The sequence below is a fragment of the Eumetopias jubatus genome, unplaced genomic scaffold (assembly GCF_037043125.1).
Source record: "Eumetopias jubatus isolate StellerSeaLion01/CBP00866 unplaced genomic scaffold, mEumJub1_p1.0 scaffold_2, whole genome shotgun sequence".
Classification (NCBI taxonomy): domain Eukaryota; kingdom Metazoa; phylum Chordata; class Mammalia; order Carnivora; family Otariidae; genus Eumetopias; species Eumetopias jubatus.
The window spans coordinates 103,675,087-103,693,964 of NW_028274808.1; the positions used below are offsets into that span (position 1 = coordinate 103,675,087).

At 43.5% G+C, this 18,878-nt stretch overlaps 1 protein-coding gene across 1 annotated transcript in view; it reads left to right on the top strand.

Annotated features, from left to right (window-relative positions):
- Window positions 1-18,878, top strand: part of LOC114208201 (uncharacterized) — a 77,960-nt gene that overhangs the window by 38,729 nt on the left and 20,353 nt on the right. Inside the window, exons 13-24 of the mRNA XM_088021333.1 lie at window positions 355-544; window positions 2,209-2,320; window positions 3,638-3,813; window positions 5,213-5,374; window positions 6,893-7,002; window positions 7,534-7,723; window positions 9,388-9,499; window positions 10,817-10,992; window positions 14,072-14,181; window positions 14,713-14,902; window positions 16,568-16,735; window positions 18,012-18,176. Coding sequence (XP_087877459.1) covers window positions 355-544; window positions 2,209-2,320; window positions 3,638-3,813; window positions 5,213-5,374; window positions 6,893-7,002; window positions 7,534-7,723; window positions 9,388-9,499; window positions 10,817-10,992; window positions 14,072-14,181; window positions 14,713-14,902; window positions 16,568-16,735; window positions 18,012-18,176 — 1,861 coding nt within the window. The remainder of the gene's footprint in view (window positions 1-354; window positions 545-2,208; window positions 2,321-3,637; window positions 3,814-5,212; window positions 5,375-6,892; window positions 7,003-7,533; window positions 7,724-9,387; window positions 9,500-10,816; window positions 10,993-14,071; window positions 14,182-14,712; window positions 14,903-16,567; window positions 16,736-18,011; window positions 18,177-18,878) is intronic.

Consider the following 18,878-nt stretch of genomic DNA (forward strand, 5'->3'; position numbering starts at 1 on the left):
GCTATTATTGTTCATCTCCTGACCTTACTAATGTGGAATCCTTGGCCGTTTTACACCTTCTGGATACATGAAACTGGTAGACGAAATCCATTGGTCCAAGAGAGATGCTAGAGCATCGGCTGCCAGGGGTATGCCCTTCATAGTCTGTCAAACATTTACCTAACCGGAGAAGTTTTTATCTGGCTCAGGAACTGAATTCAGTGAAACAATTTTGTATACATTCATGCCTGGAACTCTGCTACAGCGGGTTGTGTACTAGATATACAAGGATGTATCCTGGTCCCTGTCTCTGTACTTCCAACCTCCTAAGTGGAGTGACTTGCCGAATTTAAAAGTGTATTTTTCTGACCTTAGGCTTTTAGCGCAGCTGCCAAGAGCAAATGTCGCTCTCGTGCGATACCTTTTTGGAGTGTTATACAACATTGAGCAACATTCCTCATCCAATCAGATGACAGCTTATAATTTGTCAGTGTGTATAGCCCCAAGCATTCTTTGTCCACCTAATTCCTGCAGCTTGGAATTGGAAGGCAACTTCATCAAAAAGGTAATGAGAGCTCTCATTTTTGTCCCCCCGGGGGGTAGAATCCCTACTTTGAACCGGAAATGTGCAGCAGTAACTCTGATGGATGGAACTTTGTGAAGTGCACCTTCTCATTAGGCCCCTGTGGAGTGGCAGAGTTCTTTATCCTACTGTGGTGGGGTCTGGGAAGGGGTGTCGTTAAACGGGAAACTCGGAGCAGTTCAGTCACGTCTTCCCCATCCAGGAGACTAAACACTAGACTGACTAAACAAGACAGAGAAGAGTCATGGGATACAATAGAAAAGAACCTGTGATTGGAGCTTCACAAGGGAGGGTTCAACTCTCAGCCTCGTCTTTGAGGGACTTGTCACCTTGGGCAAAGCCATGGTTTCCTCACTATACGATGGCGACAACACCCAGCTCCTCCGGTCACCACTGGCACCTCCTAGGTGGCTTGGGCAGTATGAGCACCCATGGCTCCAAACACACTGGCCTTCCTCTGCACATTGTGGCTCACTTCGAAAAACACTCGGCTGCTATTTCACCTCTGCTACGTCATACGGCAACTAGTAAAAGATTCCGGAACATCCTCATAAGATGACAGGTCTTCCCCAAGCTCACACAGAGAGCCAGCAGGAGGCAAAGCAATGCATGAGAAGGGACTGAAGTTAGACAGACAGATACGTTTTCTCTCCAGCTCTGTGGGTTTTCCCTCACGACCCCACAAAAATCTCTGCTTCCCAACTTTAAGATACTTCTTCATTTAAGAAACGGTTTTCTTAAGTTTTTGTTCCTACTTTATAAATTTTAATAAGATGTTATAGATCAGTTACGGCTCAATAAAACTGGAAACAAAATTTAAAATCAACAAATAAGTCAACTTTCATAAGGCAGGCTACTTTGAAAATTATCCTAGTTTTATGTATGTATGTACGTATGTATGTACGTATGTATGTATTTGTTTTTTTTGATGTGTATTTATTGAGAGAGGGAAAGAGAGAGCGTGAGCGGGGCAGGGGCAGAAGGAGAGGGAGAGGGAGAAGCCCAAGCAGATTCCCCACAGAGCACAGAGCCCAATGCTGGCTCCCTGTGGGGCTTGATCTCACCACCATGAGATCGTGAGCTGAGCCAAAATCAAGAGTCAGATGCTCAACTGAGGCACCCTGCAATTTATCCTAGTCTTAAAGATGCAGCCACTGATACCAAAATGTTAGCTATTAAACTAGGCCACGCATTATAACCTTAGCCCACTGATGAGCACTATTTTAAAATCTGTACCCAAAGTACACGGGAAAGTATCACGCTTTCTAAGTTATTTCTTAGAGAACTCTGGTTTCTGTGTTTCCACTTCTTTATGATTTTATTTATTTACATGACAGAGAGAGACACAGCGAGAGAGGGAACACAAGCAGGGGGATTGGGAGAGGGAGCAGCAGGCTTCCCGCGGAGCAGGGAGCCCGATGTAGGGCTGGATCCCAGGACCCTGGGATCATGACCTGAGCCGAAGGCAGATGCTTAACCGACTGAGCCACCCAGGCGCCCCTGGTTTCTGTGTATTTTTATCAACTCTGAATTTTTCTGGGAAGTCTTTCACATATTTTCTTAGGTCCAAGGTCGATACACAAAATGTGATTTATAACTATGCCCTATGAAAAAGAGCACCCCATTATTATCTTTCTGTGTTACAGATTTCTCTTGTACAATTTCTCATTGAAAATTGCCTCAGGATATTCGGAGAAGACATCACTTCCCTCTTGGGAGAGAACTCAATGAGTCTTGATAACAGCGAGAAGGCTGCAGGTACCGTGAATAATTTAATTGGCTTTAGTGAGAAGCAGACAGCAAGGTTGCCAGGGGTCATGGGAGATGCTTAGACAGCGCTGTTCTGGAGCCCAGAGCATCGCCAGGGCAATGATTTCCATCTGCTCCTTCTTCCGAAGGCTGGCTCACAGGTCAAGGGAGTTTCTACACTGTTGTGAGACCAAAGAAAGGATAAGATGAGGTCTCTGATTTCAAGAAGTTTCTAGTGTAGATCATAACGGCATTAGGAATCATCATGGTATGCTACCATGTTTGCGATTTTTTCTAACAAAATTCTAAATGGGTGCTAAATATCTATCTATCTATCTATCTATCTATCTATCTATCTATGTATAGATAGAGAGATAAAACATCATACATATAAATGTAGTTATACATATAATTGGATACTTATACTATATAAATATATAAGCATAATATATATATCTATGGGTAGTAGAGGTGCTCTGGTTGAAGCCAGAGTGAGGGGCCTTTCTTCCCCTCTCTCCTCTTTTTGCTCAGGGGCTCTTGAGGCACCATAGGTTTCCAGTGCCCTTTGAAACGGGTTGAAAAGAACTGGCATCATTGAGAAAAAAGGACTTGACTTGATGTCAAACGACCTCTCCAGAGTCTAAATTCCTGTGCCCCCGTTTTCCACCTATATTATCTTTGGCCAGTGATTCTAGCTCAGTATGAGTTTATTCATCTCTAAAATGTGGATAAAAATAGTGTCTAAATCTGAGAATTGTTGTAAACATTAAATAAGATGATGCATGTAAAATAAATTGCAAAAAAAAAAAAAAAAGCCATTAATAGGACTAGGAGAAGTGCCCCTGAGACTAGAGCTAGTATTATTTGAGCCTAGCTCATCAGAGCTAACTAGCAGCAGTCCACCTTGGAAGGTCGACTTTCCATTCAGAACCTGGAGACACGTATCATCAATCCCTCCATATTTTTGACATTTCGTGGTTTTATGACATTTACCACATTGCTTTCAGGAAATCTTTAGGAAAATTTAAGTCATCAGGATTTAAGATGAGTCTGGGGCACCTGGGTGGCTCAGTCATTAAGCGTCTGCCTTCGGCTCAGGTGATGATCAAGGGGCCCTGGGATCGAGGCCTGCATTGGGCTCCCTGCTCCGAGGGCAGCCTGCTTCTCCCTCTCCCCGTCCCCCTGCTTGTGTTCCCTCTCTCGCTGTCTCTCTCTGTCAAAAAATACATAAAATGTAAAAAAAAAAAAAAAAATTGAAAAGCAAAAAAGAAGGTTAAGCGAATGAAAGAACAACTAAGACTACTAGTACTCTCACTTCTTCCTTAGACTCCGGCCAGAAGAGAGTTAAAATGCATGCCTTAGGAACCTGGGCCTTTCAGAAGGGCTCCAGAACTTGCCAGGGGAACCAGTGCAGAGTCCCACCTTCTGCAAAGCCAGGACAGCTCTTTGGAGTTTCCCTCATGGATGTGTGTGATAAAGAAAACCTGCCCACCCCGGTTCTGGTAGGTCATCTCATTTTGGTCTTTTCTAGCGCTCCTGAGGAGGGGAAACTCGGAGAGGCCAAGTGTCCTCATCCAAATCTGTCCCCAAACGGAGAAGTCATTAGACAGCCCCTGGCTTTGGCTGAGAAGCTCTGTTACTGTTATTTAAAAGAATGGAATCTGATTTAGGTACTGCAGAGTCATGAGGCGCATACAACAGGAAAGGGCATTCTGGTCCATTCCACTTGTGCCTTGTTTCCACAAAGACCCACGTAAGCCTGTTCAGATCAGTCAAAATGGACTCTGTGTCTGTGAGTCTCTGAGAGGCCTCCTCGTCTTCCCACTCTCCCTTCACTGCCTTTCCGAACTCACACTAGTCTCAAGTCTCCTTTAGCGGAGTACTCAGTCTAACAAGAGCAAACACCTGACACGAGCATCAGGACGCATCCTCTGGCAAATAGGAATCCATTAATCCTAACAGAATATGTCAAACGAAAGCCACAGAGTTTGGACTGTGTTATCTCAAACTGGTGGACTGAATTGTCAGTGTTGACATTCACGGAGTATTCGGTATCTCTGCAAGCACTGTGCTGGATGTAGGGAACGTTCTGCTAGATATGAAGGAATGTATCATATTCGCTAGCAGGTGACATGCTAGCTACTACCCCAGTTCCTTGCATCACAGCAAATTTAGGCGGTAGCTAGGATTATGAACCTCCGCACTTCCCAAATGAATCAGAAAAGCCTCAGTACAGTACGCATGTGCCCCAGGTCACACAATAGATAAGTAGCATAATAGACTTCAGCTCTGTTGCATTACCTGACTGCAGCCCTTATAGACTTTCTGCACAGCAGGGAGAGGACATGAAGATAGAGCAAAAGACAATGAAAGACTCATGAGAAGGGAGTGTAATCAGAGAAGGAGAAGAGGGTTTTTGAGACTGATTTTAAGAGAGGGAAGGAAATAGAAGAAATAGGAATGGAGTATACAGTCACTTAAAGAGAAATAAACACATGGGAAATGAGTATTTCCTAAATAGACTTCCATACTTGGGGAAAGAGCATCTATGTAAGGGAATAATGAGAAAAGAATGGGAAAGTAGGAAACAGACGGCGATTCCACAAAAGCCTTGAAGCAGAAAAGTTTGATTTAAAAGTGTAAATTCAATGGAAAGGAAAATCTGATTAAAATAAGTGTTTAAAATGTTTCAGTGTATGACTGTAAAATGGATTTTTGGGTAGAAAATATAGAGAGAGGCACTGAAAAAAAAAACAAAACAAAAAAATCCGGATCGACTTTCGTCCTTCCCGCTCTAAAACAGTGTACCATCACATTCCCCCGCTCGTTCAAAACGGAGGCAAGCTTGTGCTGTGGGTTTGTGGACATGAGACGCCATATACTTTCCTTTTCTTCCTACAGGATATGCTTTCCTTTATTAATCAAAAGGGGCCACTCACAGAAGGCATCTTCAGAAAATCAGCCAATATAAAATCATGCAGAGTCCTAAAGGAGAAACTAAATTCTGGGGACAAAGTGAACCTGGACAGCCAATCTGTTCTTGTGGTCGCATCCGTCTTAAAGGTAGGGAAGGTTCCAGCATTATCCACACACGAGTCACTGAAGCTATGATTAGGGTCCTTCATCATGACTGCTCGAGGACCATAATGGGCATAATAGATTAAGAACCTGACAAACTGAAAAGCGCTTGACAAAATCAAAATTTAAGGAAGCTACTTTAGGAGTTAAAAGCCCCATATGTTAGAAATACTTTCTGTTTTCACCCCACACCGCCCTCCCCACCTTCACTCCTGGAGACTCCATGCAAAATACTCATACTAAAATGACTACTAGTAATGATAGTAAATTTCAAAATACGCGCTTACACATACACAATTGTTTACCAAAGCAAACATCCTCACCACCCTCCTAATGAAGGCAAAGTTTCCAAAGGCAATAGAACAGAGAAAGAATTTAGTCCACCCACCGTGGCACTTATTACCAGCTCTGAACAACTCTATGTCAATGTAGTAATGACTACAATCTTAGAATCTCAGTCACATTTGGTCTTTCCTTGTCCCCCATTAATGTTCGACGATACGATAAAAGCAACGGTTCAGAAATGACTTAGGTAACCACTCCTACACTGGGGCCATAGCAATATCCACTAGTAATATACATATAGGCATCGCGAGGCAGGAGAAGAATGATGATACACTAGGTGGCAAGATGAGTGTTGCCCTCTGTCAGGTGCACGCATGGAATTGATTCTCTAGCAAGAGGCACTAGGTTCTTTCCTAATTCCGTGTTGTAAGCACCGACTAGGAAGAGGGTGAGCACTTGTGGGCATAGTGCTTAGACATTTCTAAAGTTTTCTCTTCCTAAAGTTGACTGATCTTGGTGGAGAATCAGACTCTGCACCCTTGGCCTTGATAATATCGTGTCAAACTAACTGGAGAATTGGCCTAAACTAGGAATGAATGTATCCTCAGGACCACAATGAGTCTGCCATTAGACTCTCGACTTTTGGACAGTTAAGAAAAGGAAGAATGAAGCAATTATGAGAGTAGCTTTCTTCCAGGGAGCACACATACCCCAAATCAGAAGACCTGGTTCTTTCCTAACATGTGTGCAAGAGCACACCTGTTTGTGTTTTGTTTGCTTCAGAACTTTCCTTGCTAGAATTAAGAGCTAGCACTGTGTCTAAAACAAGCAAAATGGGCATGTGTATTTCTGTCCAAGAAACTAACAGGATTTAGGATGGTCTATAGCCAGACCCTGTCAGTTTGTGGTACTTTGCACAAAAAAACACACGCAAAAAAACAAGTTCCAGATGACAGAAGGGAGCTTTATCTTCATTTCCACCACAGCCTAAGCTCTGCTTTTATGCTTCTAAGTTTTAGCGGGAGAAAATCCAAGCACCTGCTTCTGCGTGTGCAAGTCAATGGAGAGTCAGAGCCGAGCTCTTGACTGTGGGTCACAGTTTGGGGATCTGTGAAGGAAGTGGGGGCTGAACTGAAATTTTTAACTACATATTTTCTCTGTAATAGTTCCAGTACATATTTTCTATAATATCTATACATATTTCTTTATCTCCATAAGGATTTTCTTAGAAATATCCCAGGAAGTATATTTTCATCCGATCTCTATGACCAATGGCTCGGTGTTATTGATCAAGGGAGCGAAGAGGAGAAGATAACTGCAGCCCAGAGGTAATGATGCAACGATGACTCTCCTCTGGTCCCATCTCCAAAACACAGCCAACATACTATTAGGAAAATATTGGCTTACGTTTTGCAGCTTTGCCCACTAAACTCCTGACCAATGCCCAAGAGTTTCAATTCTTCCCACCCATGGGGGCCAGCTTCAGAATAGAGGCACGCTTTAGGGCTATTATTGTTCATCTCCTGACCTTACTAATGTGGAATCCTTGGCCGTTTTACACCTTCTGGATACATGAAACTGGTAGACGAAATCCATTGGTCCAAGAGAGATGCTAGAGCATCGGCTGCCAGGGGTATGCCCTTCATAGTCTGTCAAACATTTACCTAACCGGAGAAGTTTTTATCTGGCTCAGGAACTGAATTCAGTGAAACAATTTTGTATACATTCATGCCTGGAACTCTGCTACAGCGGGTTGTGTACTAGATATACAAGGATGTATCCTGGTCCCTGTCTCTGTACTTCCAACCTCCTAAGTGGAGTGACTTGCCGAATTTAAAAGTGTATTTTTCTGACCTTAGGCTTTTAGCGCAGCTGCCAAGAGCAAATGTCGCTCTCGTGCGATACCTTTTTGGAGTGTTATACAACATTGAGCAACATTCCTCATCCAATCAGATGACAGCTTATAATTTGTCAGTGTGTATAGCCCCAAGCATTCTTTGTCCACCTAATTCCTGCAGCTTGGAATTGGAAGGCAACTTCATCAAAAAGGTAATGAGAGCTCTCATTTTTGTCCCCCCAGGGGGTAGAATCCCTACTTTGAACCGGAAATGTGCAGCAGTAACTCTGATGGATGGAACTTTGTGAAGTGCACCTTCTCATTAGGCCCCTGTGGAGTGGCAGAGTTCTTTATCCTACTGTGGTGGGGTCTGGGAAGGGGTGTCGTTAAACGGGAAACTCGGAGCAGTTCAGTCACGTCTTCCCCATCCAGGAGACTAAACACTAGACTGACTAAACAAGACAGAGAAGAGTCGTGGGATACAATAGAAAAGAACCTGTGATTGGAGCTTCACAAGGGAGGGTTCAACTCTCAGCCTCGTCTTTGAGGGACTTGTCACCTTGGGCAAAGCCATGGTTTCCTCACTACACGATGGCGACAACACCCAGCTCCTCCGGTCACCACTGGCACCTCCTAGGTGGCTTGGGCAGTATGAGCACCCATGGCTCCAAACACACTGGCCTTCCTCTGCACATTGTGGCTCACTTCGAAAAACACTCGGCTGCTATTTCACCTCTGCTACGTCATACGGCAACTAGTAAAAGATTCCGGAACATCCTCATAAGATGACAGGTCTTCCCCAAGCTCACACAGAGAGCCAGCAGGAGGCAAAGCAATGCATGAGAAGGGACTGAAGTTAGACAGACAGATACGTTTTCTCTCCAGCTCTGTGGGTTTTCCCTCACGACCCCACAAAAATCTCTGCTTCCCAACTTTAAGATACTTCTTCATTTAAGAAACGGTTTTCTTAAGTTTTTGTTCCTACTTTATAAATTTTAATAAGATGTTATAGATCAGTTACGGCTCAATAAAACTGGAAACAAAATTTAAAATCAACAAATAAGTCAACTTTCATAAGGCAGGCTACTTTGAAAATTATCCTAGTTTTATGTATGTATGTACGTATGTATGTACGTATGTATGTATTTGTTTTTTTTGATGTGTATTTATTGAGAGAGGGAAAGAGAGAGCGTGAGCGGGGCAGGGGCAGAAGGAGAGGGAGAGGGAGAAGCCCAAGCAGATTCCCCACAGAGCACAGAGCCCAATGCTGGCTCCCTGTGGGGCTTGATCTCACCACCATGAGATCGTGAGCTGAGCCAAAATCAAGAGTCAGATGCTCAACTGAGGCACCCTGCAATTTATCCTAGTCTTAAAGATGCAGCCACTGATACCAAAATGTTAGCTATTAAACTAGGCCACGCATTATAACCTTAGCCCACTGATGAGCACTATTTTTAAATCTGTACCCAAAGTACACGGGAAAGTATCACGCTTTCTAAGTTATTTCTTAGAGAACTCTGGTTTCTGTGTTTCCACTTCTTTATGATTTTATTTATTTACATGACAGAGAGAGACACAGCGAGAGAGGGAACACAAGCAGGGGGATTGGGAGAGGGAGCAGCAGGCTTCCCGCGGAGCAGGGAGCCCGATGTAGGGCTGGATCCCAGGACCCTGGGATCATGACCTGAGCCGAAGGCAGATGCTTAACCGACTGAGCCACCCAGGCGCCCCTGGTTTCTGTGTATTTTTATCAACTCTGAATTTTTCTGGGAAGTCTTTCACATATTTTCTTAGGTCCAAGGTCGATACACAAAATGTGATTTATAACTATGCCCTATGAAAAAGAGCACCCCATTATTATCTTTCTGTGTTACAGATTTCTCTTGTACAATTTCTCATTGAAAATTGCCTCAGGATATTCGGAGAAGACATCACTTCCCTCTTGGGAGAGAACTCAATGAGTCTTGATAACAGCGAAAAGGCTGCAGGTACCGTGAATAATTTAATTGGCTTTAGTGAGAAGCAGACAGCAAGGTTGCCAGGGGTCATGGGAGATGCTTAGACAGCGCTGTTCTGGAGCCCAGAGCATCGCCAGGGCAATGATTTCCATCTGCTCCTTCTTCCGAAGGCTGGCTCACAGGTCAAGGGAGTTTCTACACTGTTGTGAGACCAAAGAAAGGATAAGATGAGGTCTCTGATTTCAAGAAGTTTCTAGTGTAGATCATAACGGCATTAGGAATCATCATGGTATGCTACCATGTTTGCGATTTTTTCTAACAAAATTCTAAATGGGTGCTAAATATCTATCTATCTATCTATCTATCTATCTATCTATCTATGTATAGATAGAGAGATAAAACATCATACATATAAATGTAGTTATACATATAATTGGATACTTATACTATATAAATATATAAGCATAATATATATATCTATGGGTAGTAGAGGTGCTCTGGTTGAAGCCAGAGTGAGGGGCCTTTCTTCCCCTCTCTCCTCTTTTTGCTCAGGGGCTCTTGAGGCACCATAGGTTTCCAGTGCCCTTTGAAACGGGTTGAAAAGAACTGGCATCATTGAGAAAAAAGGACTTGACTTGATGTCAAACGACCTCTCCAGAGTCTAAATTCCTGTGCCCCCGTTTTCCACCTATATTATCTTTGGCCAGTGATTCTAGCTCAGTATGAGTTTATTCATCTCTAAAATGTGGATAAAAATAGTGTCTAAATCTGAGAATTGTTGTAAACATTAAATAAGATGATGCATGTAAAATAAATTGCAAAAAAAAAAAAAAAAGCCATTAATAGGACTAGGAGAAGTGCCCCTGAGACTAGAGCTAGTATTATTTGAGCCTAGCTCATCAGAGCTAACTAGCAGCAGTCCACCTTGGAAGGTCGACTTTCCATTCAGAACCTGGAGACACGTATCATCAATCCCTCCATATTTTTGACATTTCGTGGTTTTATGACATTTACCACATTGCTTTCAGGAAATCTTTAGGAAAATTTAAGTCATCAGGATTTAAGATGAGTCTGGGGCACCTGGGTGGCTCAGTCATTAAGCGTCTGCCTTCGGCTCAGGTGATGATCAAGGGGCCCTGGGATCGAGGCCTGCATTGGGCTCCCTGCTCCGAGGGCAGCCTGCTTCTCCCTCTCCCCGTCCCCCTGCTTGTGTTCCCTCTCTCGCTGTCTCTCTCTGTCAAAAAATACATAAAATGTAAAAAAAAAAAAAAAAATTGAAAAGCAAAAAAGAAGGTTAAGCGAATGAAAGAACAACTAAGACTACTAGTACTCTCACTTCTTCCTTAGACTCCGGCCAGAAGAGAGTTAAAATGCATGCCTTAGGAACCTGGGCCTTTCAGAAGGGCTCCAGAACTTACCAGGGGAACCAGTGCAGAGTCCCACCTTCTGCAAAGCCAGGACAGCTCTTTGGAGTTTCCCTCATGGATGTGTGTGATAAAGAAAACCTGCCCACCCCGGTTCTGGTAGGTCATCTCATTTTGGTCTTTTCTAGCGCTCCTGAGGAGGGGAAACTCGGAGAGGCCAAGTGTCCTCATCCAAATCTGTCCCCAAACGGAGAAGTCATTAGACAGCCCCTGGCTTTGGCTGAGAAGCTCTGTTACTGTTATTTAAAAGAATGGAATCTGATTTAGGTACTGCAGAGTCATGAGGCGCATACAACAGGAAAGGGCATTCTGGTCCATTCCACTTGTGCCTTGTTTCCACAAAGACCCACGTAAGCCTGTTCAGATCAGTCAAAATGGACTCTGTGTCTGTGAGTCTCTGAGAGGCCTCCTCGTCTTCCCACTCTCCCTTCACTGCCTTTCCGAACTCACACTAGTCTCAAGTCTCCTTTAGCGGAGTACTCAGTCTAACAAGAGCAAACACCTGACACGAGCATCAGGACGCATCCTCTGGCAAATAGGAATCCATTAATCCTAACAGAATATGTCAAACGAAAGCCACAGAGTTTGGACTGTGTTATCTCAAACTGGTGGACTGAATTGTCAGTGTTGACATTCACGGAGTATTCGGTATCTCTGCAAGCACTGTGCTGGATGTAGGGAACGTTCTGCTAGATATGAAGGAATGTATCATATTCGCTAGCAGGTGACATGCTAGCTACTACCCCAGTTCCTTGCATCACAGCAAATTTAGGCGGTAGCTAGGATTATGAACCTCCGCACTTCCCAAATGAATCAGAAAAGCCTCAGTACAGTACGCATGTGCCCCAGGTCACACAATAGATAAGTAGCATAATAGACTTCAGCTCTGTTGCATTACCTGACTGCAGCCCTTATAGACTTTCTGCACAGCAGGGAGAGGACATGAAGATAGAGCAAAAGACAATGAAAGACTCATGAGAAGGGAGTGTAATCAGAGAAGGAGAAGAGGGTTTTTGAGACTGATTTTAAGAGAGGGAAGGAAATAGAAGAAATAGGAATGGAGTATACAGTCACTTAAAGAGAAATAAACACATGGGAAATGAGTATTTCCTAAATAGACTTCCATACTTGGGGAAAGAGCATCTATGTAAGGGAATAATGAGAAAAGAATGGGAAAGTAGGAAACAGACGGCGATTCCACAAAAGCCTTGAAGCAGAAAAGTTTGATTTAAAAGTGTAAATTCAATGGAAAGGAAAATCTGATTAAAATAAGTGTTTAAAATGTTTCAGTGTATGACTGTAAAATGGATTTTTGGGTAGAAAATATAGAGAGAGGCACTGAAAAAAAAAACAAAACAAAAAAATCCGGATCGACTTTCGTCCTTCCCGCTCTAAAACAGTGTACCATCACATTCCCCCGCTCGTTCAAAACGGAGGCAAGCTTGTGCTGTGGGTTTGTGGACATGAGACGCCATATACTTTCCTTTTCTTCCTACAGGATATGCTTTCCTTTATTAATCAAAAGGGGCCACTCACAGAAGGCATCTTCAGAAAATCAGCCAATATAAAATCATGCAGAGTCCTAAAGGAGAAACTAAATTCTGGGGACAAAGTGAACCTGGACAGCCAATCTGTTCTTGTGGTCGCATCCGTCTTAAAGGTAGGGAAGGTTCCAGCATTATCCACACACGAGTCACTGAAGCTATGATTAGGGTCCTTCATCATGACTGCTCGAGGACCATAATGGGCATAATAGATTAAGAACCTGACAAACTGAAAAGCGCTTGACAAAATCAAAATTTAAGGAAGCTACGTTAGGAGTTAAAAGCCCCATATGTTAGAAATACTTTCTGTTTTCACCCCACACCGCCCTCCCCACCTTCACTCCTGGAGACTCCATGCAAAATACTCATACTAAAATGACTACTAGTAATGATAGTAAATTTCAAAATACGCGCTTACACATACACAATTGTTTACCAAAGCAAACATCCTCACCACCCTCCTAATGAAGGCAAAGTTTCCAAAGGCAATAGAACAGAGAAAGAATTTAGTCCACCCACCGTGGCACTTATTACCAGCTCTGAACAACTCTATGTCAATGTAGTAATGACTACAATCTTAGAATCTCAGTCACATTTGGTCTTTCCTTGTCCCCCATTAATGTTCGACGATACGATAAAAGCAACGGTTCAGAAATGACTTAGGTAACCACTCCTACACTGGGGCCATAGCAATATCCACTAGTAATATACATATAGGCATCGCGAGGCAGGAGAAGAATGATGATACACTAGGTGGCAAGATGAGTGTTGCCCTCTGTCAGGTGCACGCATGGAATTGATTCTCTAGCAAGAGGCACTAGGTTCTTTCCTAATTCCGTGTTGTAAGCACCGACTAGGAAGAGGGTGAGCACTTGTGGGCATAGTGCTTAGACATTTCTAAAGTTTTCTCTTCCTAAAGTTGACTGATCTTGGTGGAGAATCAGACTCTGCACCCTTGGCCTTGATAATATCGTGTCAAACTAACTGGAGAATTGGCCTAAACTAGGAATGAATGTATCCTCAGGACCACAATGAGTCTGCCATTAGACTCTCGACTTTTGGACAGTTAAGAAAAGGAAGAATGAAGCAATTATGAGAGTAGCTTTCTTCCAGGGAGCACACATACCCCAAATCAGAAGACCTGGTTCTTTCCTAACATGTGTGCAAGAGCACACCTGTTTGTGTTTTGTTTGCTTCAGAACTTTCCTTGCTAGAATTAAGAGCTAGCACTGTGTCTAAAACAAGCAAAATGGGCATGTGTATTTCTGTCCAAGAAACTAACAGGATTTAGGATGGTCTATAGCCAGACCCTGTCAGTTTGTGGTACTTTGCACAAAAAAACACACGCAAAAAAACAAGTTCCAGATGACAGAAGGGAGCTTTATCTTCATTTCCACCACAGCCTAAGCTCTGCTTTTATGCTTCTAAGTTTTAGCGGGAGAAAATCCAAGCACCTGCTTCTGCGTGTGCAAGTCAATGGAGAGTCAGAGCCGAGCTCTTGACTGTGGGTCACAGTTTGGGGATCTGTGAAGGAAGTGGGGGCTGAACTGAAATTTTTAACTACATATTTTCTCTGTAATAGTTCCAGTACATATTTTCTATAATATCTATACATATTTCTTTATCTCCATAAGGATTTTCTTAGAAATATCCCAGGAAGTATATTTTCATCCGATCTCTATGACCAATGGCTCGGTGTTATTGATCAAGGGAGCGAAGAGGAGAAGATAACTGCAGCCCAGAGGTAATGATGCAACGATGACTCTCCTCTGGTCCCATCTCCAAAACACAGCCAACATACTATTAGGAAAATATTGGCTTACGTTTTGCAGCTTTGCCCACTAAACTCCTGACCAATGCCCAAGAGTTTCAATTCTTCCCACCCATGGGGGCCAGCTTCAGAATAGAGGCACGCTTTAGGGCTATTATTGTTCATCTCCTGACCTTACTAATGTGGAATCCTTGGCCGTTTTACACCTTCTGGATACATGAAACTGGTAGACGAAATCCATTGGTCCAAGAGAGATGCTAGAGCATCGGCTGCCAGGGGTATGCCCTTCATAGTCTGTCAAACATTTACCTAACCGGAGAAGTTTTTATCTGGCTCAGGAACTGAATTCAGTGAAACAATTTTGTATACATTCATGCCTGGAACTCTGCTACAGCGGGTTGTGTACTAGATATACAAGGATGTATCCTGGTCCCTGTCTCTGTACTTCCAGCCTCCTAAGTGGAGTGACTTGCCGAATTTAAAAGTGTATTTTTCTGACCTTAGGCTTTTAGCGCAGCTGCCAAGAGCAAATGTCGCTCTCGTGCGATACCTTTTTGGAGTGTTATACAACATTGAGCAACATTCCTCATCCAATCAGATGACAGCTTATAATTTATCAGTGTGTATAGCCCCAAGCATTCTTTGTCCACCTAATTCCTGCAGCTTGGAATTGGAAGGCAACTTCATCAAAAAGGTAATGAGAGCTCTCATTTTTGTCCCCCCGGGGGGTAGAATCCCTACTTTGAACCGGAAATGTGCAGCAGTAACTCTGATGGATGGAACTTTGTGAAGTGCACCTTCTCATTAGGCCCCTGTGGAGTGGCAGAGTTCTTTATCCTACTGTGGTGGGGTCTGGGAAGGGGTGTCGTTAAACGGGAAACTCGGAGCAGTTGAGTCACGTCTTCCCCATCCAGGAGACTAAACACTAGACTGACTAAACAAGACGGAGAAGAGTTGTGGGATACAATAGAAAAGGACCTGGGCCTTGGAGCTTCACAAGGCAAGGTTCAACTCTCAGCCTCGTCCTTCAGGGACTTGTCACCTTGGGCAAAGCCGTGGTTTCCTCACTACACGATGGCGACAACACCCAGCTCCTCCGGTCACCACTGGCACCTCCTAGGTGGCTTGGGCAGTATGAGCACCCATGGCTCCAAACACACTGGCCTTCCTCTGCACATTGTGGCTCACTTCGAAAAACACTCGGCTGCTATTTCACCTCTGCTACGTCATACGGCAACTAGTAAAAGATTCCGGAACATCCTCATAAGATGACAGGTCTTCCCCAAGCTCACACAGAGAGCCAGCAGGAGGCAAAGCAATGCATGAGAAGGGACTGAAGTTAGACAGACAGATACGTTTTCTCTCCAGCTCTGTGGGTTTTCCCTCACGACCCCACAAAAATCTCTGCTTCCCAACTTTAAGATACTTCTTCATTTAAGAAACGGTTTTCTTAAGTTTTTGTTCCTACTTTATAAATTTTAATAAGATGTTATAGATCAGTTACGGCTCAATAAAACTGGAAACAAAATTTAAAATCAACAAATAAGTCAACTTTCATAAGGCAGGCTACTTTGAAAATTATCCTAGTTTTATGTATGTATGTACGTATGTATGTACGTATGTATGTATTTGTTTTTTTTGATGTGTATTTATTGAGAGAGGGAAAGAGAGAGCGTGAGCGGGGCAGGGGCAGAAGGAGAGGGAGAGGGAGAAGCCCAAGCAGATTCCCCACAGAGCACAGAGCCCAATGCTGGCTCCCTGTGGGGCTTGATCTCACCACCATGAGATCGTGAGCTGAGCCAAAATCAAGAGTCAGATGCTCAACTGAGGCACCCTGCAATTTATCCTAGTCTTAAAGATGCAGCCACTGATACCAAAATGTTAGCTATTAAACTAGGCCACGCATTATAACCTTAGCCCACTGATGAGCACTATTTTTAAATCTGTACCCAAAGTACACGGGAAAGTATCACGCTTTCTAAGTTATTTCTTAGAGAACTCTGGTTTCTGTGTTTCCACTTCTTTATGATTTTATTTATTTACATGACAGAGAGAGACACAGCGAGAGAGGGAACACAAGCAGGGGGATTGGGAGAGGGAGCAGCAGGCTTCCCGCGGAGCAGGGAGCCCGATGTAGGGCTGGATCCCAGGACCCTGGGATCATGACCTGAGCCGAAGGCAGATGCTTAACCGACTGAGCCACCCAGGCGCCCCTGGTTTCTGTGTATTTTTATCAACTCTGAATTTTTCTGGGAAGTCTTTCACATATTTTCTTAGGTCCAAGGTCGATACACAAAATGTGATTTATAACTATGCCCTATGAAAAAGAGCACCCCATTATTATCTTTCTGTGTTACAGATTTCTCTTGTACAATTTCTCATTGAAAATTGCCTCAGGATATTCGGAGAAGACATCACTTCCCTCTTGGGAGAGAACTCAATGAGTCTTGATAACAGCGAGAAGGCTGCAGGTACCGTGAATAATTTAATTGGCTTTAGTGAGAAGCAGACAGCAAGGTTGCCAGGGGTCATGGGAGATGCTTAGACAGCGCTGTTCTGGAGCCCAGAGCATCGCCAGGGCAATGATTTCCATCTGCTCCTTCTTCCGAAGGCTGGCTCACAGGTCAAGGGAGTTTCTACACTGTTGTGAGACCAAAGAAAGGATAAGATGAGGTCTCTGATTTCAAGAAGTTTCTAGTGTAGATCATAACGGCATTAGGAATCATCATGGTATGCTACCATGTTTGCGATTTTTTCTAACAAAATTCTAAATGGGTGCTAAATATCTATCTATCTATCTATCTATCTATCTATCTATCTATCTATGTATAGATAGAGAGATAAAACATCATACATATAAATGTAGTTATACATATAATTGGATACTTATACTATATAAATATATAAGCATAATATATATATCTATGGGTAGTAGAGGTGCTCTGGTTGAAGCCAGAGTGAGGGGCCTTTCTTCCCCTCTCTCCTCTTTTTGCTCAGGGGCTCTTGAGGCACCATAGGTTTCCAGTGCCCTTTGAAACGGGTTGAAAAGAACTGGCATCATTGAGAAAAAAGGACTTGACTTGATGTCAAACGACCTCTCCAGAGTCTAAATTCCTGTGCCCCCGTTTTCCACCTATATTATCTTTGGCCAGTGATTCTAGCTCAGTATGAGTTTATTCATCTCTAAAATGTGGATAAAAATAGTGTCTAAATCTGAGAATTGTTGTAAACATTAAATAAGATGATGCATGTAAAATAAATTGCAAAAAAAAAAAAAAAAGCCATTAATAGGACTAGGAGAAGTGCCCCTGAGACTAGAGCTAGTATTATTTGAGCCTAGCTCATCAGAGCTAACTAGCAGCAGTCCACCTTGGAAGGTCGACTTTCCATTCAGAACCTGGAGACACGTATCATCAATCCCTCCATATTTTTGACATTTCGTGGTTTTATGACATTTACCACATTGCTTTCAGGAAATCTTTAGGAAAATTTAAGTCATCAGGATTTAAGATGAGTCTGGGGCACCTGGGTGGCTCAGTCATTAAGCGTCTGCCTTCGGCTCAGGTGATGATCAAGGGGCCCTGGGATCGAGGCCTGCATTGGGCTCCCTGCTCCGAGGGCAGCCTGCTTCTCCCTCTCCCCGTCCCCCTGCTTGTGTTCCCTCTCTCGCTGTCTCTCTCTGTCAAAAAATACATAAAATGTAAAAAAAAAAAAAAAAATTGAAAAGCAAAAAAGAAGGTTAAGTGAATGAAAGAACAACTAAGACTACTAGTACTCTCACTTCTTCCTTAGACTCCGGCCAGAAGAGAGTTAAAATGCATGCCTTAGGAACCTGGGCCTTTCAGAAGGGCTCCAGAACTTGCCAGGGGAACCAGTGCAGAGTCCCACCTTCTGCAAAGCCAGGACAGCTCTTTGGAGTTTCCCTCATGGATGTGTGTGATAAAGAAAACCTGCCCACCCCGGTTCTGGTAGGTCATCTCATTTTGGTCTTTTCTAGCGCTCCTGAGGAGGGGAAACTCGGAGAGGCCAAGTGTCCTCATCCAAATCTGTCCCCAAACGGAGAAGTCATTAGACAGCCCCTGGCTTTGGCTGAGAAGCTCTGTTACTGTTATTTAAAAGAATGGAATCTGATTTAGGTACTGCAGAGTCATGAGGCGCATACAACAGGAAAGGGCATTCTGGTCCATTCCACTTGTGCCTTGTTTCCACAAAGACCCACGTAAGCCTGTTCAGATCAGTCAAAATGGACTCTGTGTCTGTGAGTCTCTGAGAGGCCTCCTCGTCTTCCCACTCTCCCTTCACTGCCTTTCCGAACTCACACTAGTCTCAAGTCTCCTTTAGCGGAGTACTCAGTCTAACAAGAGCAAACACCTGACACGAGCATCAGGACGCATCCTCTGGCAAATAGGAATCCATTAATCCTAACAGAATATGTCAAACGAAAGCCACAGAGTTTGGACTGTGTTATCTCAAACTGGTGGACTGAATTGTCAGTGTTGACATTCACGGAGTATTCGGTATCTCTGCAAGCACTGTGCTGGATGTAGGGAACGTTCTGCTAGATATGAAGGAATGTATCATATTCGCTAGCAGGTGACATGCTAGCTACTACCCCAGTTCCTTGCATCACAGCAAATTTAGGCGGTAGCTAGGATTATGAACCTCCGCAC